At 33.5% G+C, this 26,380-nt stretch overlaps 1 protein-coding gene across 2 annotated transcripts; it reads left to right on the forward strand.

The window, feature by feature from the left end:
- Positions 1–14,036: 14,036 nt before the first annotated feature.
- Positions 14,037–19,266, forward strand: LOC106768788 (CDPK-related kinase 5). 2 transcript variants are annotated; one of them, XM_022783029.1, is made up of 11 exons: positions 14,037–15,002; positions 15,223–15,353; positions 15,623–15,664; positions 15,777–15,885; positions 16,352–16,430; positions 16,528–16,824; positions 16,907–17,019; positions 17,102–17,209; positions 17,290–17,352; positions 17,443–17,610; positions 18,813–19,266. In XM_022783029.1, exons 1-11 carry the CDS (start codon positions 14,451–14,453, stop codon positions 19,116–19,118), a joined length of 1,968 nt encoding a protein of 655 aa, XP_022638750.1. In that variant the 5' UTR covers positions 14,037–14,450; the 3' UTR covers positions 19,119–19,266. The 2 variants fall into 2 exon arrangements, with proteins under 2 accessions (XP_022638750.1, XP_014509597.1); XM_014654111.2 differs by lacking the exon at positions 18,813–19,266 and adding an exon at positions 18,347–18,811 and having other exon boundaries at positions 14,041–15,002.
- Positions 19,267–26,380: the final 7,114 nt, after the last annotated feature.

Raw genomic sequence — 26,380 nt, forward strand, 5'->3', positions numbered from 1 at the left:
GCTGGACAAGGTGATATGCTCATGATTTTGGTGTATATGGTGATGGTGAAGTGATGTTTGATGGCTCCAAAAGAGGTGAGGCCAACTCAAGGAGGAAGGTGACTAGAGGGACCTCTAGGTTTCTGTAGTCTTGATCTAGGAAGTGTATGGCCTTAATTTGGCAGCATAACATTACATTAATCTAAGATGAAATACAAGGGTGGAGACACCTCTATTTATAGGCCAATGATGTCTCCTTCTAACCCTAAAAACATTATTCCCCCTTCCCCCTTTGCTCCTATTGGTCAAAAATTAGGCCTTCTAAGGAGTGGAAAAGTGTCCACAAATACTCTCTAATGATGGGAGGACATGTGGCCACTCACAAAGCATAATCCTCTCCATTCCTAGAGTGTCATGTGGCCACTACTAAAAGAAATTCCTCTCCAATGGTGGACGAACATATGGTCACTACCAACAAGAAATCATCTCAACTCCTAGGGTTTCATTGATGAATCATTATTTTTTCCTATTCACTTAACTTTTTCTACTAAATTTAATTATTGAATTGTGGTTAACTGTCCATTATTCTCTCAATTTTGCTATTTAGGCCTTAATTTGACCAGTAATTCATATTTTAATTAATTCAAATTATTTGAGCTTAATTATTCCCGTTATTATTTTCAGGGCAATTTTGGGATTATATTTCAAACTTTAAGAGGGCTACCACGTCATCTACCAATTTCCGCCTTGGCGTTTTTATTTCAATTTAGTTTATAAATTCGTTTTTAATTCGTTTGTGTATTGTTGGTTCAGACTTTTGACTTTTTGGGTCCATTTTAGACTATTAGGGAGAAGCCCAATTGTAAGGGCTGACTTGGCTGGCCTAGGGTTTTGAACCCATGCAGCCACCCTTAGGACATACATTCCATTCCACTCTGTAGAACGTATAACCGCTCTAGTCTGAGGTTTTTTTCATTTTTCATTTTTTCTTTTTCTAGTTTTAATTCCAATTTCGTTTTACTCACAATTTCATTTTACTGATTTCGCTTTTGCACTTACGTTTTTCGAGTTTCTTTTTTGTTCCAGTTTTGTTTGCCTATGTTGTGTTGATGTTTCAATTTCATTTTCTTGTTCTTGCTTAATTGTAAGAAAGGAAGTGCCTTGTTTCTCAACACCAAGAAGGGGGGGAGGGGTGAATTGGTATTTAATAAAAACAATTACTTTTTCAATCTTATTGAAAACTTAGAATGATCTTAATCATTCTTGGAATCTAAGCAATAAAGCTCATGCAATGAAAGTATAAGAGAAAAGGAAAGAAATACAAACACAAGGTTTATACTGGTTCGACCTTAATCCCTACATCCAGTGTCCTTGCAATCAACATGAGATTGAAAGCCAATAACACTACAAAGATCTGAGCTTTTCACCTCTCAAATGTAACCACTTCTCTACCTCACTAATCTAATATAGCCAATAACAAAACCCTGCAGCAAGAACAATCATCTCATACAGTCACCCTTTGAGAACTCCTCAAAGTCCAAAAAACTCCACGCTCTTCTTCCTGGCCGCACGCATAGGGAACAACACAATCCAATATAGCTAAAAACAAAATCTGATCAGTCAAGAGTACACCTCAGTAGTGCAGTAGTTGATCAATAGTGAAAATCCAAATTTGTTCTTCAAGAAACTTCTATGTATCTTGTTTCTTGGAGCATCTCAACACACCTGTATGACTTTTCTTAATTCAAATATATCAGATATGAAAGTTTAGAACGATCAAAAGTTTTGAGTACAATGTGCAATGCGTCAATTTATAGTTTTCTCATAACAGACACAATCTAATTGATTACTATAATAATTTAATCAGTTATATAACTAACCGAGTTACATCTGAAAAACATTCAAACAGATTTAACAAATTAAGCACATAATGTAATCGATTTAACATATCATGTAAGTAAAAACACATTAAAATATGACCGTTGAAATAATTAAGGAATTTAGAATTTCTATAATTTCTCCCCGTTTTGCATGTGGACAAATTTATATCAACTATTAAAGCTTCCTCTATCAATATGTAGTATTTCCAAATTATTTCAAATACACAGTGCAATATCAGAACAACAGATAGAGATGTATCAGAGCATATATAAAAGAAATAGTTCCAAGCATGTATCATATGAAATGAGAGCAGAGTAATTCTTATAGTGCTTGAAGCCAATACAATTGAGTATTAACATTCATAAAGCTCAAGATGTTTTACAGGGGATATTAAACAATGAGATTTAGAATGAATAAACACATGCGAAATCAGTATGAATGTGATAGAATATATGAAACTTTCTTCTCAACTTTGTTGAGGATTAGTCCATATTCAAAGCATAATTGTGAAATAAACAGAATCATAAACTGAGTATGAGTATGCAAAAAAAAAAAAACTGTAACAGTGAATGACATAGTTTGGTACTCACATAAAACATACAACATATTCATTTAGTCAGATTCAATTAACCGACCAATTTGTTAACTCAAAAATTGTACTCTAAAATATATATTCATTTCATTTAGTAAAAGCAAAAGTACAACCATAGATCATAGATGGCTAAACAACCATTTTTTACATTCAAAAGAAACAGAACATACATAAAAAACATTCAAAACATAAACACAGATTAAATCAAATCTCTAATCAATATGTCAATATCACTGTCTTCTGCTTAACTTTCCTTTCCATTCTCCTCATCCTCCTCATCCTCCTCACTATCATCTTCAGAGTCATCAACTTGTAGCTTGCTTTTGATAGCATCTACATCATGCTTAATGGATTGGCAGAGAATGGTTAGGGAGTGCATCTGTCAAATTCAGAACGAGGTCTGAAAGGTGCAAAAGATGATGTAGAGGCTCCTTCCTCTTCAGCCATGTGCTCATCCTTGAAGAGCCACCCATCCAGACTATGTTGAAGTTCCATGTGATGTGGTGCATTCTTTTCAATAAAATTGCTTTTCCCATATGACTCGCACGCTTCACTAACACAATCTACACCAAAATGAAGCAGCACCTTGGAGATGAATACATAATAAGGCAAGTTTGTAGATTCCAGTCTGGTGACCTTTAGCATGTTATCGGATATGGCGGTTGCCTAGTCAGACTGGATGTTTTCCTTGAGAGCATGAAGGAAACATAAATCTTCAGTAGTTACCTGTGCATGATTGCTTCCCCTTGGTAGGAGGAGGATCCAAGTAATAACAAAAACACATAAGCAGTCATCCGTTTTCATTCCCTCAGTACTATAATGTGAATAATCCCTTGGTTCATTTGGATTACGTAGGCAACTCTGGTATACTGTGAATTTGTGGAATCCTTCGATTCCTAGGTGACACCTCTCACCACCTAGTCAGAACCCAGCAATATTCGACCATACATCTTCAGTTAGCTTGATATCCATACCCTTTACCCTGGAATATAGTGTTCCGTCACTGATCTTTAGGTTTGAGTAAAATACCCTGACCAGTTCAGGATACCAAGGATCAACCATCTCAACGAATTTCTTCAAGCCCTGTCTGTTCAGCCAGTTTTGGAATACAAATCCTTCTTTTGAAGAAGTTCAGCTTCGCGTACTTGTGAGGAATCAACTTCCTCAATCTCCAATTGTCAATGAAATTTGTTTGAGCATTGTCATCACTTATCTAACCCTCGAGATCTGGTCCTTGATATAAATTCTTTCTACCTATGGTCTTGACCCTTTTTGCTTGTCATTCTTAGCTTTCTTTGAAGTATTGTCTCATCTTACTCCATTTGAGTTTAGCTTTCAAATTATTTGTTTGTTGATTTCATTCTTTAGCCTCTTTGGTGCTTGAAATCAAATTTGGTTGGTGCTTTCTTTTGGGAGTTTAACTAACTTTGAAGGTAGCATCTTGAAGGCTTGAAAGAAGGCTAATAGAAGCATTTCTTTGGACTTGGGAAGAATGAGTTATTAGATGGATTTGGAGTGAACATAAAGAGAGGATAAACAAATCAAGAAACCAATAATTTAGCAGTTATTTTTACACTTTTATTTGCTGTTTTGTATCACAAAACCTTTGTGTTCTTGTAATTTTTTGGTTTCATTTTCTTATTTGCTTGATGTCTTGGGAAAATGTCTTTGGTAAAATCTCATCTCCATTGCTAAAATTGTGTAATAGTTTAGTTTCCACTCTTAGAAGTGAAGGTGTGTCAAGTGGCTCTTAAGTGTCATTTGCATCTTCATATAGGGTCGTTAGTTTACTTGTTCCCTAACTCAAGGATATTGTCTAGGAAAGACTTGGTTTCTAAGCTTGTCCATTGTGACTCACATCTCTTTCTTGGGAGTTACATGAAAGATCCTTACTTGATTGTTTCTCTTTTGAAATCATCCAGCAAAAACAAAAATTTTAATTGTGATAACCTTTCTCACTCATAGTTTTTAAGTATTTTGAAAACTTTTGTGAAAATATTTTAAATTTTACAACATGAGTGATCATTCTCATTCAACTGTTCATGGTAGTATAATAGATAATCAAGAGGACTTACATCTTAGGTATGAACTTATGCAAAAAGTAAGCTAGTTACAAAGTATGTTTACTGAGTTTATTATGGAACAAAGGAGAGAAAAACAACAAGCTAAGTCATCCAATAGAAGAAGGTACACTATAGAAACATCCATCTTTCATAGTAGAAATGAGCTTCAAAATAGTCACCACAATGAAAGTAATGATTTTTGCATCATAAGGTGTTTGAACCTACACGCATATTAATCATATGAGTTCAAGGGTTTCTAGGTTTGATTAAGAATCTACTTTGATTGAATTTAAGAACTTTCATATGATTAAACAAGCTTTTGCTACTAACATGAGAATGTACTTTGATTGGTGGTAAGAATTTCAACTATAATTAATTAACAATTTTCTTTGGTTAATTAACTTTTAATTTGGTTAGAAGATTTAAGAATAAACATGATCAAACACAAAGGTAAGTTTCCCATACCTTGGCCAATACTAAGGCTTTATCTACCACCTCAAAACACCACAAATCTTCCCTTACACTAAGGTTTTCTACAAATCCTTTTCTTTTTTCCTATAAAACGTCCTTCTCTCCTTCTCTCCCTCTTTTTTCTCTCCTTCCACGTAGGGTTCCGGGTTTTTAAGAAGCTATCTTTCTCTTTTATTCTCTCCTTCTTATTTTGTAGCCCTAACACTATCTTTTATAAAAATCTATTTCAAATCTTGAAAATCGCCCAATGGTATCTCCTATTCTAATATCCCAACTGATTTTTAAATCCAAATATATCTCAAACTGTCTTTTTCCTCACTTTCATGTTACCCTCTCATCATGTTTCTGATTTTAATATGTCTCATGCACTCTTTACTTCCCACACCCCTTTATTTTATTTGTGCACCAATTAATAAAAGTAAAAAGACCTTTTTTTCCTTAGACAAAATAATAAATAAAAATTAAGATTTACCCTTAACTTTCTCTCCCTAGGAAGTGTGAACCCACAACCATTCAATCCTCAACAACCTTTCTACCAATAAGCCAACACATTACACATGGTAATAACACACATATATTGCAATCCAACAAACATATCAAACCATGTGTTACACTTTACTAAAATAGCATCAAGGAAATAACATAATTATGTTATAACAAATATGTACACACACAACACCTTATTAGACATATAAACTCTTAAAATAAAACATACTCAAGTTTTAACAAAACTTGATGAAAAATTGTCCGATAAGCCTTTTTCAGTGTCCTCTAATTATATATTTTTGTGTTTATTGCATAGAATCTTTAGCTTGCATGAACTATGAGTCACTATAAATACCCAAACTTCACCAATGTAAATCACTTTTGAGATAAATGAAAAATTGATTTTTTGAACTCTAGAAACAATTCCTCCTTAAAAGTCCAGGCTAGAGAATCCTAAGGATCCTCCTCCAGCCACCTTCCAAACACACTTCTATTTCTCTCATTTTCCTTCGTGCTTCATTCGTTTCTCTCTCCTCCACGACACCATTCTTTCATCCAATTGCTTCATCTGTGTGTCTTGCATCAACGTTATCTTCAGCCACGTCTTTGAGCCTTCAATTCCCTCCGCTTCTCGAAGGCCTCATCATCACAGAACCACAACTTCATTTCGCGTTCTCTCTCGTCATCAGCCACTACTAGTGCAGGGAAAGGAATCTACCGCGGTTATTTTTCACTATACGTCGCGGTTCATGAACCGCGGCATATTCAGCCGCGGTAGTAAGTTAGAGACTTTAGGCCGCGGTTACAACCGCGGTAAAAAGGTTGGGGAATATACCACGGTTGTAAAAGGAACCGCTGCCTAAACCCTTTTTTTTAAAAAAATAAAATAAAATTGTTCCAATATATCCCACGGTTTGAACCGCGGTAAAAAAACCCAGGAATAGATCGCGGTTCTTGCTCTAACCGCAACCAAAGGTCTTAAAAAAAATAATAAAAAACGAACACTTTATACTACGGTTGTGGTAACAACCGCGACATATTCCCCTGCAATTTTTTTAAATTGCAGGTCTGTTTTTGTGATATTCACTACCACAAAAACAGACCTGCATATCAAATACACATTCAAATTCATTTTCAACAGAACAAACATATGTTGAAATGTATTTAAACATCAAATAAAGTACAATTTCTAATAAAATACAATCTAATCAAATGCAATGTTTAAATCTAGTAACTAAGATCTATTGTATAATCTAACTATATACTTTGTAGCAGCGTTCCTCATGTATGCTAATGGCTTCTCAGGAACTAGTGTAGTAGTCTTGAACTTCTGCACAAGACAATTCATATTCATTAGTGTATATGAATTCTAAATTTGGGAAAAAATCAAAATTTGTTAAAGTTAAATATTACCGTTTCCCAGTTTCTTGTGATGTGAGAACGAACAATATGGGCCATCCAATACATTACATAGTATCCGCACTCATATGACCCATTTTGTCTGTTACACTACAATATATCATCACAGTTGTAAATAGTTAGTGAATAACATTAAAATAAAACAATTATAAGAAAGTATTGCTTTAGCATATGTCAAACCTTGAGAGAAATCCAAGCAATCTTTCTACTGTTAGCAATTGATCTCCCAACCATCATCATACTTGCTGGAATAGAACTATATATAAAAAAAGGTTTCATCATTCATTTATATAACAAAGAAAGTCCAAACATTGAGGTTCTTACCAATCAATTGCTTGTCTGAGATGTGTGGGAGGAGGCATGTGCAATGAGCAGAACCACAAAGCATAGTTCTCTTGCATAGACATAACAAGAAGTTGCCAATGACGCCTGAAATTCATAATAACTTAACTATTATATATTAAAATCACATATGGAACTTTATTATGTTAATAAAGTTCACTTACCCGGATATATAAGGCAAAAAGTATATTTTCTTGCCGCTTCCAAAACTTCTTATCAGATTTGTGTTGATCTGATCAAAATCATTTGATTCATGAATGGATTGGGGATCAATGAATCCATAATCATCTATACACCCCAACTTGTTACAAACCCCAGACATATACCTGAAATAAAAAATTAACTTTGATATAAGGATACTTGATATATAAATCAATTTTATATATAAATAATTGCTCATAGACTTACATCATCCATAGCTGAATAATTGAAATATTCAACTCTTGTGTTCTCGACACAAGTTCTCTGATAACTTGGCTATGAAGGTATATTGGGACCTCAAAGCCTGCCCCAAATGTATTAGCATCATACTCAACCTCCAAAGGCTTTTCTTCAACGATGTCAGCAAGTAGATACAATGAAGCAAGAGGATCATCCTCAGATAGAGGAATCTTCTCTTGTGGTTGCGTCTGTTGTTACATGGAAAAATAAGATAAGTTTTGACATCAATAACCTTTAAAATTGAGAAGTGTAAAGAAGAATTTCATACCGGGAGGTCAGAAACTGGACCAACCAAATGTTTAGGCCAAGCGATAAAGGACTTGAATGCTTGTTCCACAGTGAAAATATCCTCTGTGGCCAGAGGAACTGAGGCATCTGGCATGATCATTTCATCCACTGAGACCTTCACCTCATCCTCTGATAGCTGCATACCATGAACAACAGTCGCTGACCTAAACTGTGTTCCACGAGCTACCAGGATTGTCTCGGTATCGTCTAAAATGTATAGCAGACATGGACTAGCATCGTTCATGTCATCCCCTAGGACGGCTGGTGCGGAACAACTTCCTTTCCCGCTTCTCCCTGTCAGAGTAAATGTTAGATTATACAAAAGATAGAAATAATTGCACATAAATGTTTATTAAGTTTACCTGTGGGAGGCACAACATGTTCCTGTTCCTGTACAGGAGATGGCACCGGGCGCATGCCATAGGTCTCAAACTGCTACTGGAACATGAAGCTGAACTTACTATACAATTCAGCCCTGAGCTCTAATCTAACCTTGTTTGTGATCTCGTTAGTAAGGTCCGCTCGGACCTTTTTTGTGATCTCTTGTGTCATCCTTTCTCTTTGTGCTTCGCTGTATGCATATGAAGGCTGACGAGAAGAGCTCCCAAAATAATCTTTAATTCCTACTCCAGGACCAGCAGCACGTACACGTCCAGGGTGCTCAGGTTGTCCAATCGCAGCAGCAAGAATATCCTGGTGACCCTCTGGAGTGAATTGACCTTGGGAGCTCTGCTCAACCAAGGAATCCTATAACATTATAAAACACCATTATTCTTTAAAAAGTTCAATGTAGTATGTATAATTACAATTATTATTATTTTAGGAATAGTGATAACTTACAATTCTTTCAGAAATTTCCCGTGCAGTGTCGGAAGAGTAGGTGCCCGATGGTCTCATATGAGCCAACTTCCATTTTTCATGTCTAGAAGGTGGAGAAGGAGGCTAAGGGGGGCTACCACCCTGAGATGGTGGTCTAGCATTTGCCTTTTGCTTGAGGATTTTCTCCTTAAGCTTCCTATACCCACCACGAGATAATAGGTGGGAGTATTTTTTATGAGCACTTGTTCCTTGTGCTTTGCTTCTAATTGCCTATCAAATACACATTAATTAATTAGTTCATATGATATATATTTGTTAATGAGGAATTGAATAATAAAAACTATACTAACCTACCAATCCTCTGACATCCGACTCTCTTTAAAAAGCCGCCAAGTCTCCTCATCAATGGACTTATATGAACTACATGGAGACTTATGTTTAAGGTGTCCAAAGATATATCTTGATGTCAACTTACTTTTAAAGTTTCTGAAGTTTTCAGCAACAGTTGACAAACACTTATTTCTAAGTGTTGCGACATTTGGAATGTCAAATGTCAGCTGAAATAAACATAATAAAGTTGTATCAGTAAAAAATTATCAATATAAACAAATTTTAATTAAAATGATATTAACTAACTTACCAATATATCGTTCCATATAATGTTTCGATCAACCTCGGACACATGATCAAAAGATGGAGTGAGAATACTAATCCTATCACGTGCCACTACTCCAAGGTATGATCGGAAGTCATTTGCATAGGGGCCAATTGCCACACCCGTGATCACGTTCACATTCACTGGAGTTCTTTCACCACTATTCTTTCAGATCAAAAGTTGTTTTATCCTGGTGGGTCCTCTAGTGGATCTGGTAGGGGGAGCCTCATCCCCTAAAGAATGTGGATGATCAGCCATATATCTGTCAAAATAAATAGCAACATGAAATATTAATAAAACTGCACATATAAGATGTTCTTTAATTTGGGTTGCGTTCAACTTTCTCCCATTCAAACAGTTCACACAAGGACATCTAAACTTCACTTCATCATCACTTCTTCCCTCATTACGTTGCGCAAATTGTATAAATTCCTCTACACCTCTCTCGTACTCAGCACTAATGCGTGGTAAATTAATCCAATTTCGATCCATTCCTAAATATTACATAAAAAGATAAGCTACTGAAAATCAAACTTGCAATTTCATACATACCAACATTATAAGGTTTAGGAATTCTCATAATTCTATAATTTCTATGTTTTCATATTTCAATAATTCTAATAATTATAATAATAATAATTATAATTCTAAATTACCAAAACAATATATTTTCTATGTCTACATTATCAAACAACAGTAATTGTTATTATACAAAAACAACGAACAAATCATGTTGAAAAAATAAAAAACGATGAAGGGCATCAATATCTGGAATGGGCACGGCGAGAAGGATGGCGTGGCTGGCATGGCGTAAGAGGAATGACAGCAAGTGGAAGATTGATGATTCTGATCAGTCAAAACTCTTTCCCAACGTTGAAATTGGCAAATGAACCAAACGAATTTGAGTTTAATCGGTGCAAAACGATGAAAAATGGAAGCAAAGGCAGTGTGTCGTCGACGAAGAAGGCAAGCAGCGTTTTCTGAAACTATTTCGCGATGAAGGAGACGACACTTTCGTGATTTTTGGTTTTTTAACCTTCAGAAGGGAATATGCCGCGGTTCTACACTTAACCGCGGTCATATAGGGGAATATATCGCGGTTCTATACTTAACCGCAACCTATTCATCTAAAATAATGGCATTTTTGAATTTATTTTTACACCATATGTAGCGGTTCAACGCCCACCAATGGTAGATTCTCTGAAATTTTTAAAATTTACTCTGATGAGGGAACAGGCCGCGGTTCTCTGACCAACCGCGGCCTATTCCCCGACGTTCTGAATCCCTCAACTGCCTTTCCAACTGCCTTTTAGGAATGTCACTGGGTGGCAGGAGGTATATGCCGCGGTTTCCTAGAGCAACCGCAACATATACCCCTGCTACCTTTTGACACTCCCCATCAGTCAGCCCCTGCAATAAATTGGCAGGGGAATATGCCGCGGTCCTTCAGAGAACTGCAGCATATTCCCCTGTCAATTTATTATAGGGGCTGACTGATGGGGAATGTCAGAAGGTAGCAGGGGTATATGCCGCTATTGCTCAGAGAACCGCGGCCTATTCCCCTGTTATTTAATTGTTTTGCATATGTGGCGTCAAAGATGATGATTGACTGGGGTATATGTCGCGGTTAAGAGGAGAATTACGACATATAAGTTTGATTTATTTACAAAACTGCTACCACGCACCATTATACTGCGATTTTTGGTGAACTGTAGCATAATGTGCGCTGTATAAACCTAATTTTTTACTAGTGCACATCTCTTCATTCATTTAGTCTCGCGACATACTTCTTCATTCCATCTAAACTTTAATCCTAAAACCCTTATTTTTCCTTATTTTTCCTGGGTGTTACAGTAACAATATGAATATACTTGTTGGAGACTTGATACCGAACATTATTATTTCCATTAACCACCGTATCTTCCACTTACAATTATTTTTTCCTCCATGATGTCCATCAAAGGACGATTAATTAATGTTGGAGGTGAAGTTACCATTATCTGGGTTTACATACTTTTACTTAAGGTTGTAAGTCCATGCACGATTCTCATTTTCCGATGCAACTTGAGTAATGTTGAGCAAAAGTCATTTCACTATACCGCTTCAAACATTCAATGTGAGATTCTTGAGCAACAATCAAAGATTCAATCTCATTGAATAAGAAGATATGTAGTTTATTATTGATTATTAAAATAATGGTCTCATATTCAGATGAATAACCAACAAGGAGAACATTGAGTTGTTATTGATTTGATACAAGATCTATGTAGGATTTCATACAAGCATCAATGACTTTTAGATAGACCCTAATAATATATTATATTCTTTCTTCACATTATGAAGTTTGGTTCAAAGTTTTTACACTCATGTTTTCATATATAGCTGTTAAAGTGATTGTGAATATTTGAATTTTTCATTAATCAAATAAGTGAAAATTTTCATTGATTTAAAGTAAAATCTCCTATGACTTTTAATAAAAAATTTCATATAGAATATATCTTATAACCTTGCTTTTCATTGTCAAGCTCAATCCTATGTTATCGAGCTTGTGATTTCATGTGTTAAAGTGATTCTGAATTTTGTTTCACAACTCAAACACATACTCCTACTAATATCAATAAGGACAATAATGATTGAATCCACTTGAGATGAAATTAATGTTATCATTCCCATTTCCAATACATGTGATTTTTCAACTTAGGTTAAATGATATGTATTAAGAAGAAACTTTTGATTCAACTAGAAGACTACAACGAGCCTTCAAAATTAAAATCACTTATAGTTTTCGTTCCAAAAAGTTAAAATCATCAAATTTTTCATTAAATATGTGAAATTCATTAGTATTTGTAGAATTGTTGATTATATATATAGTGTTGGTGAAGAAGATAATTTAACACTTATAAAAGAAAATACAGAAATAGAAAATGTATAGATTGACAAAATATGTATCTTTAAATTAACAATAGCATATTATGAACAAAGTTAACTACTAACTCAAAAGATAACAAAATAACAAAACTTCATATATGTAAGATAAAGACAAGTGTAATTAGAGAGATAAAACCGGAGGCATGTTATACTTTAAATTGACCAAGACGAAATAATATATCAAAAATACATCCCATATATATTTCCCTTAAAAAATATATTTTCTTTTGGATAAAATTACATCTAGCAATTTCTATGAACGGACAATAAACTGAAATAATTTATTCTTAAAAACTAAAGGGGAGTTTTTAAATATCATTCACAAATATAAATACCTTTCAAAAATAGTTTTCTTAAAAAAAAAAAAGAATGGTGAAGCCATTGAATAAAATAATAGTATATTCATAAGAGAAGATTTGGCAGTAGGATTGCAAAAGGATGGAAGGGATTGCTTACTAATCACTCAGTGTAATTTGTTTTGAAGTTGGCCCTCTCACATGGGTGAGAACCTCCAAGTCGTGTTGGTCACAGGGAAATTTATAAAATTGTCTTACGTGCATTGTTAAATCCAGAGTTTGCATGTGAACAACAAATCATATGCTACTGCCAAATCAAGTTACTTCCATGTACCAGATCCGTATCTGAGTCCCAAGATAAGAAAACAGATCTCAGTCTCTATTCATAACATAAAATATTAACAGATCCTTTAACATTATATAATATTATTATTGTATACTTCAATTCAAACTGCATTCAATTTTTGTATCAGTATGCAGAAGCTGTGTTACTCGAGCAGACAGAGCATATATATTTTCTTTCTCTCTTTATTGGTTTCGGAGTAAAAGATGTTTTTGAAAAGGTGATACGTGTGATTTCGGTGTTGCTTATTTACGTGTGACATCTAACAAACTGATCTCAAACCGTCGCTGTTGTTCACTTCACAGTTGGAAAGGAAATACCACATTTGGCCTGATTTCTTGTTTAAGCCAAACAAAGAGGGAAGAAGCATGCCCAAACTATTTACATAAAAGTGGTTAATGAAGTCAAGAATATATTAAAGCTCTTGAACTGTACTTTACTTCAACCGAATAACAAGTGGTATCAATAACGTGTTTTGTTTTAGTCATTTGAAAATTGAAAGATTTTTGGCTCTCTATGTAATTGTTTATGATCTCTAATTCCTTAATCATTCTTTCAAACCTGCACACAAAAGTATTTTTTCAAACGATAAATGGTAATTTTTTTTTCATTTATGGACTAGTTTATTATATAAAATATATCGATTGATTATTTATGAACAATTTTAACATATATTAATGAATTTGATTATCTAATAACATATTACATTAATAATAATATTAATCATTGACTATCACGGTAAATATACTATATTTTTTTCTATTATAATAAAATAAAGTCTTCTTTTTGAAATGTTTTTTCCAGATTAACAATCCATCAAAGCGAAATATATTCTCTAAAAGAATTAAACGATTGAAAAAAAAAAAAAAAAGAAAAATAATCCACTCTTGTATCAATTAAACCGAATCAATTAGCCTTTTCACTTTTGTCTTATTCATCTTTCACAGTAACAAATAATTTGATTAAAAGATAAAATATTTCTTTTTTTTACTATAATAATGGTATATTTCTCTTGGTACGGCGGTGTTGGTGATGAGTCAAAAAGGGGGAACAATATGTAGCCAAACCTGTGGCAAGAAACAATAGAATACAACCCCCCTTTGCCATGTTCTTACCTAAGCACATCACTGTTCTCGTTATCATCCTCTTCCTCGTTAATTCAATTTCAGACCTTCCCTTCTCTCCTTAGCTTCCTCTCTTTACTTCTCAATTCAATGAACACCCAAAACCCAATACTCACGTGCATGCCACGTGTCGCGTGAAATCATCATTCTTCTTCTTCATCTTCTTCTTCTTCCACTGCCCCCAACAAATCCACTTCTGCCCTCTTTAAAACCCTCTGCAAAGTTCGAATCTTTCGCAAAAAAAAAACAAGACCCAGAGGAAGCTTCTCTGCAATGGCGTGACCAATGATTGAGTAGCTCTCAGCTTCTATGATCTTTCAGTGATGGGAGTTTGCACATCGAAGCCGCAGAAGGCGAACCCTTACGCGCTTCGCGAAGCGGAAGCCGAAGCCGACCCTTCGCAAATCCCGAAAGCCCCACTTAGTCCCGCCGCAGCCGAGAACCACCGCCGGAAAGATGACGTTGCCGCCGGGAAACAGTCTCCGTTCTTCCCGTTCTACAGCCCGAGCCCCGCGCGCTTCCTGAAGAAGTCTCCAGCGCCGGCGGGAGGGAGCAGGAGCGCGGCCTCCACACCGAGGAGGTTCTTCCGGAGGCCGTTCCCTCCGCCGTCGCCGGCTAAGCACATAAGGGCTGTGCTGGCGCGGCGACAGGGAAAGAAGGCGGCGGCAGCTGCGATATCGGAGGAGGGGGAGGATGGCGGTGGAGCTGCGGCGGATTTGGATAAGAGGTTTGGATTCTCCAAGGAGTTCACGAGTAGGTTGGAAGTTGGTGAAGAAGTGGGTCGAGGGCATTTTGGGTATACTTGTTCTGCTAGGTTCAAGAAGGGTGAGCTTAAGGGTCAACAAGTGGCTGTTAAGGTCATACCAAAATCAAAGGTTAATTTTTTAAGTTCAATCTTAACGTTAATCATCATATGCCCTTCTGCCTTACATTTGGTGCGTTACTTGGAACACATAGCAGTTTTGAGATTGTCGTTGAGTTCCGACTAGTTTGGGTCGTTTACTGGAGAAAACTCGAGGTTTTATGTCCTTTTCGATGATTTGTATAGAAGGAATTACGACTATTGTTTTTATCTTCTCCCTCTTTTGTTGCCAGATGACAACAGCAATTGCTATTGAAGATGTGAGAAGGGAGGTGAAAATATTGCGAGCTTTGAATGGACACAGCAATTTGATACAGTTCTATGATGCGTTTGAAGACCAAGATAATGTGTACATTGTAATGGAGTAAGTTTGGGATGTTTGTTCTGTTTATCTTCAAAGCTATATTGTAGCTGTAGTGCTCTCGGGCCAACCTAGTGAAGTTTAACAATAACTTTTCTTTTAGCTCAAATAAAATATCTTATCATAACAATATATGATACAACCTTTTTAGTGACACCTGCACTATGTATTAGGTTATCATATTTTTGTTTATAGAATACCTATTGGACGTTGATTTTTCTTTTTTGCTTTATACTATTTTTGTAACCAGCTGGATCTTATTGACAATTCAGGTTATGTGAAGGGGGGGAGCTCTTAGATATGATATTATCAAGGTAATTTCATTTAACAGACCTGCTTTACTTTAACATTCTATACTGATAAGAAAGTTGACCTTTGGAATTGCGCCTTGCCACTAACTAACTACACGGTTTATTTTTTCTTTAGGGGAGGGAAATACTCAGAAGATGATGCAAAGGCTGTAATGGTGCAGATTCTAAATGTTGTTGCATTTTGTCATCTTCAGGGTGTTGTGCACCGAGACCTTAAGCCAGAGGTGAGCATATGGTTAAAGCCTCCGAATCTGCTATATTTCCAGACTCATCTAACACTAGCTAGGCATGGAAATGGTTAGTTGGGCATGGGTGGATTACCCATTTGTAACTGAATTTTACACCCCTTCCCCAAAGAAGCCCCTCATTCTTGTCTCACAGGTAAAATGTTTGATGAAGCTCTCTAACTTATCTACATGAAAGTTCCTAGCTATAGTTCACCAGTCACTTGGGCACCAGCTCTAGATTAGCTTACTTAATATATATATATATATATATATATATATATATATAGAAAAGCATATATATATATATATATATATATAACCAGTCACTTGGGCACCAGCTCTAGCATTAGCTTACTTAATATATATATATACACACACATACATATTGAAAGGTTAGATTGACTCATTGAATATGAATTTCAACTTGGAATATTATCTAACCTCCTTGCTTTTTTCTTTTCAGAATTTTTTGTACACTAAAAAGGATGAAAGTTCTGAGTTGAAAGCTATAGACTTTGGGTTATCAGATTTTGTCAGACCAGGTCTTCCTTTACAAGTCCTTACCTGGTAGTTGGTAGTTGTATCCTTTACATCATGAGACCTTGGGAATGATATTGTTTCTTGAATTGCATCTTACAGATGAAAGGCTTAATGATATTGTTGGAAGTGCATATTATGTGGCCCCTGAAGTTCTCCATAGATCTTACAGCACAGAGGCTGATGTGTGGAGTATAGGCGTGATAGCATATATTCTTTTATGTGGTAGTCGTCCATTTTGGGCTCGAACGGAGTCTGGTATTTTCAGGGCAGTCCTGAAAGCTGATCCTAGCTTTGACGAAACACCGTGGCCATCTTTATCTTCAGAAGCAAAGGATTTTGTCAAACGCTTACTGAATAAGGACCCACGGAAGCGGATATCTGCTGCTCAGGCTCTAAGTTAGTTTTTCTTTTACCTATATCATCATTCACATCTAGTAAGATATTTTTCAAGCTTCCACCAATAATCTTTTGCTTGCAGGTCATCCTTGGATACGAAATTACAACAATGTAAAAGTTCCACTTGATATTTTAATATTTAAGCTCATGAAGACATATATGAGATCATCATCCTTACGCAAGGCTGCCTTAAGGGTGCGTGCTTCTGACCAAAAGTGTTTGCAATTTAGTTTTCTTTTTGTAATTGACTAATTAATTTTATTTGTCTCTTTCACAGGCCTTGTCAAAGACACTGACTGCAGATGAACTCTATTATCTGAGGGAGCAATTTTCGCTGCTAGAACCAAGCAAAAATGGCAGCATATCTTTAGAGAATGTTAACAAGGTTAGTCATCACACAATGTGTATGAAGTTTATCTATGTTAGATTCCACAAGCTTTCCTAATTCACATACATTCTGGGCAGGCCTTGATGAAATATGCAACAGATGCCATGAAAGAGTCTCGCATCCCTGACTTTCTTTCCTCGGTAAAACTACCGTGTTCTCTGTATATAGATATATCTCTTAATTTGATTTGTTTCAATCTTACATGTTCTTTATATTTCTTTTTATGACAGCTGAATTCATTACAATATAGAAGGATGGATTTTGAAGAATTCTGTGCAGCTGCGTTAAGTGTGCATCAACTTGAAGCTCTTGATCGTTGGGAACAACATGCTCGTTGTGCCTATGAGCTTTTTGATAAAGATGGAAACAGGGCTATTGTCATTGAAGAGCTTGCTTCAGTACGTTCAGAAAAGAACACTTCACTTTTAGACTATTAGCGATTATTCTTGAAGCTGCATTTACCGTTATTTCCACTATAACTGATTTATATGTGTGTGTGCATGTAATTGATGTAGGTTGTAACCCTTCTTTGTCGAGAGGGGAGTGGGTAGTTACAAAATTTATTATGGAGAACAGAAAGTACCACTAAAGGAGGATAAGGAATCCTCCATAGGCAGTAGGGAAAGTAAAGAAAGAAAAGAACTAATGGCAGGGGTAGTTACATAGGAAACTAAAAACAGATGGAGGGGATAGTTGCAGAAAATTTATTAGGAAAGTGGAAGTAATGGAGGATAAGGAATCCTCTCCACAGACAGTAGGGAAAGTTAAGAAACTAAAGAACCCAAAAATTAGATGTGTAGCAAGGCTTTGAACCATAAAGATGCTTGGCCCTTTCCCATAATAGATGAAGGGACTAAAGACCTTAAAAATTCATGCATGGCCCTCCAACCAAATTTAACAAAGGTCTTCCAAAAATAATTGAGTAACTACATCTGATGGCATCACTTTGCATAATTTAATGCATATACACTTTCTATCTGCCACTTTATATGCAGTTATCTGCTACTGATTACTGCTGGATCTGTCAAGAATGGACTGATGTGACTCTTGTTAGTCATTTTAAAATTACAGTTGTCTATAGATCATGAGTATATATGCCTAATACGCATCATATTTCTTCAAAATATTGTTTAGGAACTTGGACTTGGTCCCTCTATCCCTGTTCATGTTGTTCTTCACGATTGGATACGCCACACTGATGGAAAATTAAGCTTTCTTGGGTTTGTCAAATTATTACACGGTGTATCTAGCCGAAGCCTTGCGAAGGTTCAATAAAATTTAAAGCAGAGGAAGCCTTGTGTGGCAGACTCTACCATATTTGGATTTGTGTCTAGTTAGCGCTGGAACTCATTATTGTCTTGTTATCTGAAGCTCTTGCTAGCACACCCATTTAAAAAAGTACAGGTTCATAATGAAATGCATCTCTGATTCTTTTTGAAGGAGCTCAAACTGTAAAATAGTCTAAGAATTAATATATGGATTGTAGAATTAGATTAGCTTTGTCTCGATGGGTGGTAATAATTTCCTCTCACCTGTATTAATGAATGCTCTTGTATAACCATACGTTTGAGTCTTAATTTTATATGTTTTGTTGTGTTAGTGTACTTTACATTCTACGAATCCTCGTATCGTTGAAGGAACTATAATTAGGAAGCTGCTGCTGCTGAGCGATACCAATTGTTTGGAAAGAGTGAAAAATGTTAACCATGATGCACATTCCCATAAGCGTGGTCTTAATCGTAGCCCAGTCTATCAATTTTTATTCAGTTTTCAATATTTTGCTATGGTAATTTGTGTTACTTGTCGTTTTTACATTCACATGTATGTATGTAGTTACTCGCTTCTAGAAAACAGGTGTTGGTTGTATTATGGCGTAACACGTTCGCGTAATGAGGACATATACTAAAATCGTATTAATGGGCCAAAGTGAGTTTCTCTCTACCCCATGCACCGTCAACTTTACTTGAACTAAAGTCCATTACTATTAGGGCGTTGATCCCTGCACCTCCACCTTCTTGGATCTCCACCTCCTCATCCCACTTTTATCCTTTTTTTTTTTAATTTATATTTTTATTTTTTATTTATATTCCTATTATACCTTTATGTAAAATTTAATTTATAAAATAATTTTAATTCTAATCTTCTATAGTAAAAAAACCTAATTTTTTTCTCACGTTATGCTCTCTCTCGTTTGTTTTTTATTGTTGGTTTTTTGAATTCTTTTTGTGTTCTCTTTTCTTTCATTCTGAGAATTGTTGGTGTGAGAATCTTTGGCGTGCTAGAAGGAAAGTTGCAACTGTACAGAATTCTTCGTCTCTTCTTCGTGATCGTGTTTGCAGCATGGTGGTTGAAGGCGTAGCTGTGGAAAGAGATACGTGAGTGTCGGAGAGGTACGTAATTCACGTTTAATACTAAATTTAAATACTGTATAAATTAATTAAAAATACAATAAACTAATAAAAAAAATTAAAACAAAATAATTACGTAACAAAATTATTTGAAAATAAAACGTTGAAAATTAATTACTTATAAAATAAACTAAAAGCATAAAAATAAAAAATTGGGCCCTAAACGGATGTCAACATCTGTCGACGGATGTTCGACATCCGTTATGGTCTGTCTTCTTCCTCCTACGTACACATCTCTACCAGAAACATCACAACATCAAAATGAACGAAGCAAAACCAACAATGACGCATAACCAGAGCATAAATCAATACAAACTTAAACACTAAATCACATACATTTACAAAGCAAGAAATCAACACAGATGTGCAAAGAAAACTAACCTCGTAGACGACAGAAACGAAACGAAGCAACCACGCCACACCACAGTGCCGCACCACCGCGCTGCACCACCACGCCACACCATCGTGTCGCACCGCCACAGAGGAAGAGTTGACTGCAAAAGTTGAAAACTTTCAGAAAAGGTGAAGCGTGGGGGTGAGAATGCAAAGGAAGGGTAGGTGGGGCTGTCTTTACTTTACTAGGAGGGTTAAAAAAATAAAAAAGAAAAATAAAAAACTTAAGTACAGACAAACCATGTCTCAGCATTTCAAAATTTTTACATTTCATTTAAACTCTATCTTTTTCTATTCTTTGTTTAGAATAAAATTTATTATTGGAATAAGATTATTTTTTATTATAATGCTGTTATATATTATGATAAAGTGGGTTTTTCTTTATATCATAAAATTACTGTTTTTCAAATCGTTGAAATATAATTTTCATTTTTATAAGTATTTAAGTGAAAACTAAATAAATTAGGAATGTAATTTCAAAAAATATATCTTCTGTTTTATAAATGGGAAATTTTTAGATAATTTAAAGTATGAAAAGTAATTTATAATATTATAGTAGGTTGTATCAATGCTGAAATTAATTGAAATTACTCCCAATCAAATTTAAAGATAGTGGTTATAGTGCTATATTTTAAGAAATAATTGTTTTAAATATTGGTTGCAACTTTTGGTCTTTTAGTAAATATTTCATTTTTGTTAATTACATCCATTGTCTTATGACAAAAATCGAGTTTTAATCGAATTATGATGTTTGGATTATTATATTTTTAAGTAAAAAAAGTTATGCATTATCTTTTTTATATGTATTTTTACAGAAGTTAATTATAATTAAATGAAAGATTAAATTTCCTTTTTTTTCTTTTTTTTATCATTATTATGAATTGTTTAATCAACCTTTATGTTAGAACATAAAGAGAAATAAAAAGGAAAAACAAGTGATTATTAATTATGGACACATGGACTAATATTCATAAGAATGCGCGAGTAGCATTCATTACTTTCATTTATGGAGTCAAGTAAAATTTTATTTCTAATGTTCAACCTTTTGAGATTGATGCACACATTGATTATGAGATTGTCCTTTACATTTTTGTAGAGACTATGCCATAATATGCTGGAATATGCTGGAATCCTTTACTTGAGTTTTAATCGATGATTTTGTGTTAACGAATCTTTGCATATCATGTTGTCTTGTGTTATGTGTGTAGATAGATAGATCATGCAAGAAGTTAATGTTGGTTAGTCATGAGAATAAGATCTTATCCTAGCTTTGACACATAAATATCACAAAACTGGTGAATAAGTCAAGACTTTTTTTTTGTTTTAGAGTAAAAGTATATAATATTGGTGTAATAAGGTATTATCAATAACCATTTCATTCTATATATCGGTAAGGGAAATAATCATGATGCTAGTTCTCCATTTATGTTTAAGAATTGTCATCATCTTGTCAGGATACGACAAGCTCGCTACAAGACAAGTTCGTTAAATAGAAAACTTAGTTTTGATGTTTAACTAAATAACATGAAACAAAGAAGTCTCTGTGTATTGAGAACTAACTCTAAACTAAAAAAACACTAAGCATAACAGTTAAGACAAAAAACCTTAGGATAAGTTTGAAGACCAACCTTAAGGTATAAAACAAACACCAAACACCGAGGTAGAAAGCCCTAAGTTAGAAGATCAACCTTAAGATAGAAAACAGACACCAAACACTAAGGTAGAACATCCTAGATTAGAAAGTCAACCTTGAGCTAGAAAAACACTAAGGAAAAATGTCAGTTCAGAAAACCTATATTAAGATAGAAAAACACTAGGCTAGAAAACCATAAGCCAGGAAGGTCTAATGAAAATCACAACCTCACAAAATGAAAGAATAGAAAATAAGTGTCTAAAGTAACTCTAAGTTGGAAGAAAGATTTCCAAACTCACCAAGAAGAAAAGATGTAGATGATCGTCTAAAAAAAGTCAAAATTAAAACTAGACTAAGGAACTTAGGGTGAAAACACAAGATTTAGAACCTGAATCCCCAACATAGAAAACCTACACAAAACTTAGAACCTGAATTCCCAACATAAGAAAGCTTAGGAAAACACTTAGATTCTTAGGTAATAGAAAAACATCTAGGTCAAAAACACCTAGACGCTATGCTAAACGAAAATTTTGCCTAAAGCGTCTAAGAGAGTTAAAGCTAAATGCTTAAAGTTTATCATACTCAAAAGGTATTCAGTTTAGCTCTCGAATATAAAATAATGTCAAGACAATGTCTTCGACAAAACACTTTAAAATACTAAAAGAGAAAATACAAAAGAAAACATAAACAAGCTAAACGTTATATGTCTAAAGAAGAGACAAAGATCAAAAGAAGCGTTTTCTTGCCTAGATGATACCTTGAGCTAAAACAATACTTCATCCAAAGATGAAGCCCTACTTAATGCTTGGTATCTCTAAAAGAAGAGCTCAATTGTCAAATGTTACCTAACGATAGGAAATAAAAAAGCACTTTGTTGTTCTAAGCAAGCATTTAATGACAATAAATTTTCAACGTTCAAAAACAACAAAAATGATATCCGATCAACTGATTATACACCAAAATCCAATAAGATCAAAAGTAAGGAATAGGAAAGACATTCATGGAATGTTCTTCTTCTAGAAAACAATGACATAATATTTATGTCAAAATAAATCATTAATAAGTAAAACAAGAAGTCTCCTACAAACTAAACGATATCAACCAATCTTACAGAAACAAAAAAGATTAGGAAACATAGAATCCTGAACAAATGATTAACACTTAAAAACGTTAAAGTAAAAGAAATAAATACGCTTGCTATACACGTCTCTATTTTGTGCAGGACAATTTCTACAAACGTTCATCATATAAACACCAAAATGAACGTTGAGAAAAAAATGAAAAGAAAGGTTAATCAAATTATCAAAAGTTGTGCCAAGAAGATCAGTCAAGACTACTTTTGATAAAAGATCTAAAAAACATGTATGCTTTGACAAAGGACACCATCCTATGACTGACACTTACACTGATAGGCAAAAAAGAACAAATCTCAAGACAAGCATCGTCACAACGATTGTTGTACGAAGAAGAAAGAGAAAGCACAAGTATCAAAACTAAAAGCTCAGTCTAAAGGACATATATCCATGAAGCCTTTAAATAAACGAACTTTCAAAACGAAAATGAAGAGGTAGTCAAGTGAAAAGCTTACAGCAAAATATCCATCATAGAAGTATTCAAAAGAGAAGAGAAGAAAGAGCTCAAGAAAAAGAGTACATCTGAGAAGAAGAGAAGAAAAAGAGAAGAGAAAAGAAGAGCAAAAGAGAAAAGAAATACTCTCAAGCTTCACTGTTGTATTGCTTATTGTTTTTAGAGAAAAGAGATAAACACCTACCAATGTTTAGACTGCTTTGTATTGTAATCACATCCTCTCTGTGATAGTTATAGTCTGAATGACTTGTAAGCAATCGTTGATTACAATTTTGAAGAGAATTAATATACATACAACTGAACTCTGTTTGAGTTGAGGAATCTCAACAAGGTTGCTAAGTACCGGGAATGGTTTGAATACTCAAAAGAAATCTTGTCTAGGGTTGTTGGGTACCAGAAGTGGTGTGAATACTCAAAGGAAATCTCGGTTAGGGTTGTTGAGTACCAAGAGTGGTGCTAATATTCAGAGACAGTAAGTGGTTTGAATACTCATTTGTAATTGTGTGAAGATTATAGTGGAACCCTCTACGGAAAAGAATGGATGTAGCTCAGTTGGAGCAAACCAGTATAAAAACACTTATGTAATTATCTATTCTTTTATCTAAACGATCCTCTTACAAAAATCTGCAATTGCGCTTTACTTATAAACACAAGAATTTTCTATACTAAACGATCATTTTTCATACAACAAGTTTTATAAAACGCTGTAGTATATGGTGTGAATAACACGACAAAAACTACTATCATTTATTCATATTTATCAAGTCAAGCGTCTAAACTTTTAAAAAAAAAAACTTCAAAGCTCAAAAAATATACTATATCAAGGATTGTGAAAATTTTTTCACTAACACTGTTCAACATCTCCTTCCCTATGAGTGTTTTTCATGTTGCAACTCTATTACGTCTTACATATCTCCCTTAAGTTTACTCATAAATCTAGCTATCTTAGCATTTAAATCTTTAAATATTTATCACTTCTCTGTTTTTATTGAAATCATTAAAGTTTTAAAATGAATTTCTTATTGTAATTTGAAGAAACAAATCTAAAGCAAATAAAACTTTTTAAGTCTTCCAAAAAAACTACATATAATCTCTTTGTTTTGTTATTACCATGCTTTGTGATATAGTCCTCAAATTATAAATAAATTAATACAAGTTATACAAGTTAGAATAACAAGTTCAATTTGTATTCTACCTTATATATTATTGATCGAGGAGAGAGTGGAAAAAAATGATAATATCGACAATCAATCAAATACAAATTAAACAAGTTAGAATAACAATAAAAAAAACAACTAATTGGTGTTTGAATCTTACCTTCTTTTTTTAATAGAATACTTATAAGACAAGAAAGTGAAGAAAGATACAACACCAAAATAAAATAAAAAAAATTCTACCAAGTGACTTAAGAATTGAAAAAAAAAAACTTTAAGTAAAAACTTGAGGAAATTTAATGATAAACATAAAAAAAATACTAAATTAAAAATAAAAATTACTGTAGACGTGACAAAACTAAAGAAAAACAAAGATAAAAAATAATTTTAAATGAAAAAAAATATTCTGAAACAATATAAGATTAACTCATAACAAGATACTACTAGTGATAAATAGTATGAATTAATTTCTCAAATAAAAAAATCAATAATCATTGGTACGTATAAAAGCTTGAGTATGTCAAGTTATGCTATATAATAATTTTCAAATATTGTTAAAATTATTAGTTCATCGTAGACTCAACCATACTTAAACAAAATCTCATTCAAATTTTAAATTTGTATATCAAAATATCTCAAAGTATTATTCATTAATAATGTAAATGAATTGTATATTATAATCACTCGGAGTTAAGAAGTTTATGTTAAATGTTAAATTTGCAACATTTAAAAATTTTAAACATATTTTAAACCTTCTTTTATGTTTAATGTTATCGATATTTTATTCATGTATATGTCTATGTGATGTGTTTCTCTATTTTGCTTTCCACGTCTAAAGACAAATTATGAGGAAGTTTTGTTCATTAATCAGAATGTTGTTTATTAATCACTGCTATGACTGAACAAAAATCAGAAATTATTGTTGAGTTATTAAAACAAGATTAGGAAACAGTTCATTATGACACATTGAAATGTAGGATAGGATCCTTAATTATTGCAAACTCAATTATGAGTGTTGAATGACTTTGTTTGACATGAGATATATGTGATATTGAGATTTATTTTATGAAAAATTATCATTAATAATATTTAAAATTTTTACATTTATTTAATACTATTTTTTTATTTTTTTAAAAGAAATATAAAAATTTATTTTTATGATCATTTTATCTTCATTTTTTGTATCAAATATAAAAGTATATCATGATACTATTATTCTTATTAATATTTTATAGTTAGATCTTGATATTTTAATAATTTTTTTTAACAATTTTTTTATAATAAGACATGTGTTATCATTTTATTAGTTTGTTTGAATATATATTTAAAAAAATATTCAAAACGGACAAATCACAAATCACTGCTATTTGTAAAAAAAAAGTTGTTAAAAGAATTTTTTTCTTTATAATTTGGATTAAATAAACAAGAGATTGTGTGTGTTTGTTGGCAAGTTAAAATGTGTACGAAGTCAATGATTTCGGCTGATGGTGATGCTTCTGCCTCCAGCTCATGTTTGAAGGTTTCCAAGTTCTACTAAGAAAATGAGGTAGCATTTATTTGGTATCTGGTACTAAGAATATACTACCTCTTATTCTTAATTAGGGATTTGGATTTGGATCCAAACTAATTTATCCACTCTAATTATCAAAAATTATGTTTGGTAATTTAATTTAATCAGATATAAGTAATTTAGACTATGGATTAATCTAAGTGATTATTTGACTTTCCTTCATATTGAGTTATATTTTCTTAAGTTATATTTTTATTTTAGTTTTATATGAATGAAATAAATGCTGAATCTTGAATAAAAATATTGCGTATGTGATTTTAGTAATTATTTTTATAATTAACCATGACTTTATTTAACTTATTATTAAATTTTAACAAAAAAATATCATATAAAAATAAAATTAAAAATATAGATATTAAAACATCATTTTCAAAGTAAATCTTATATCAAAACATTAATAACCTTTTATTCAAATTTAAAAAT

Source organism: Vigna radiata, chromosome 7 (genome assembly GCF_000741045.1).
Source record: "Vigna radiata var. radiata cultivar VC1973A chromosome 7, Vradiata_ver6, whole genome shotgun sequence".
Lineage (NCBI taxonomy): Eukaryota > Viridiplantae > Streptophyta > Magnoliopsida > Fabales > Fabaceae > Vigna > Vigna radiata.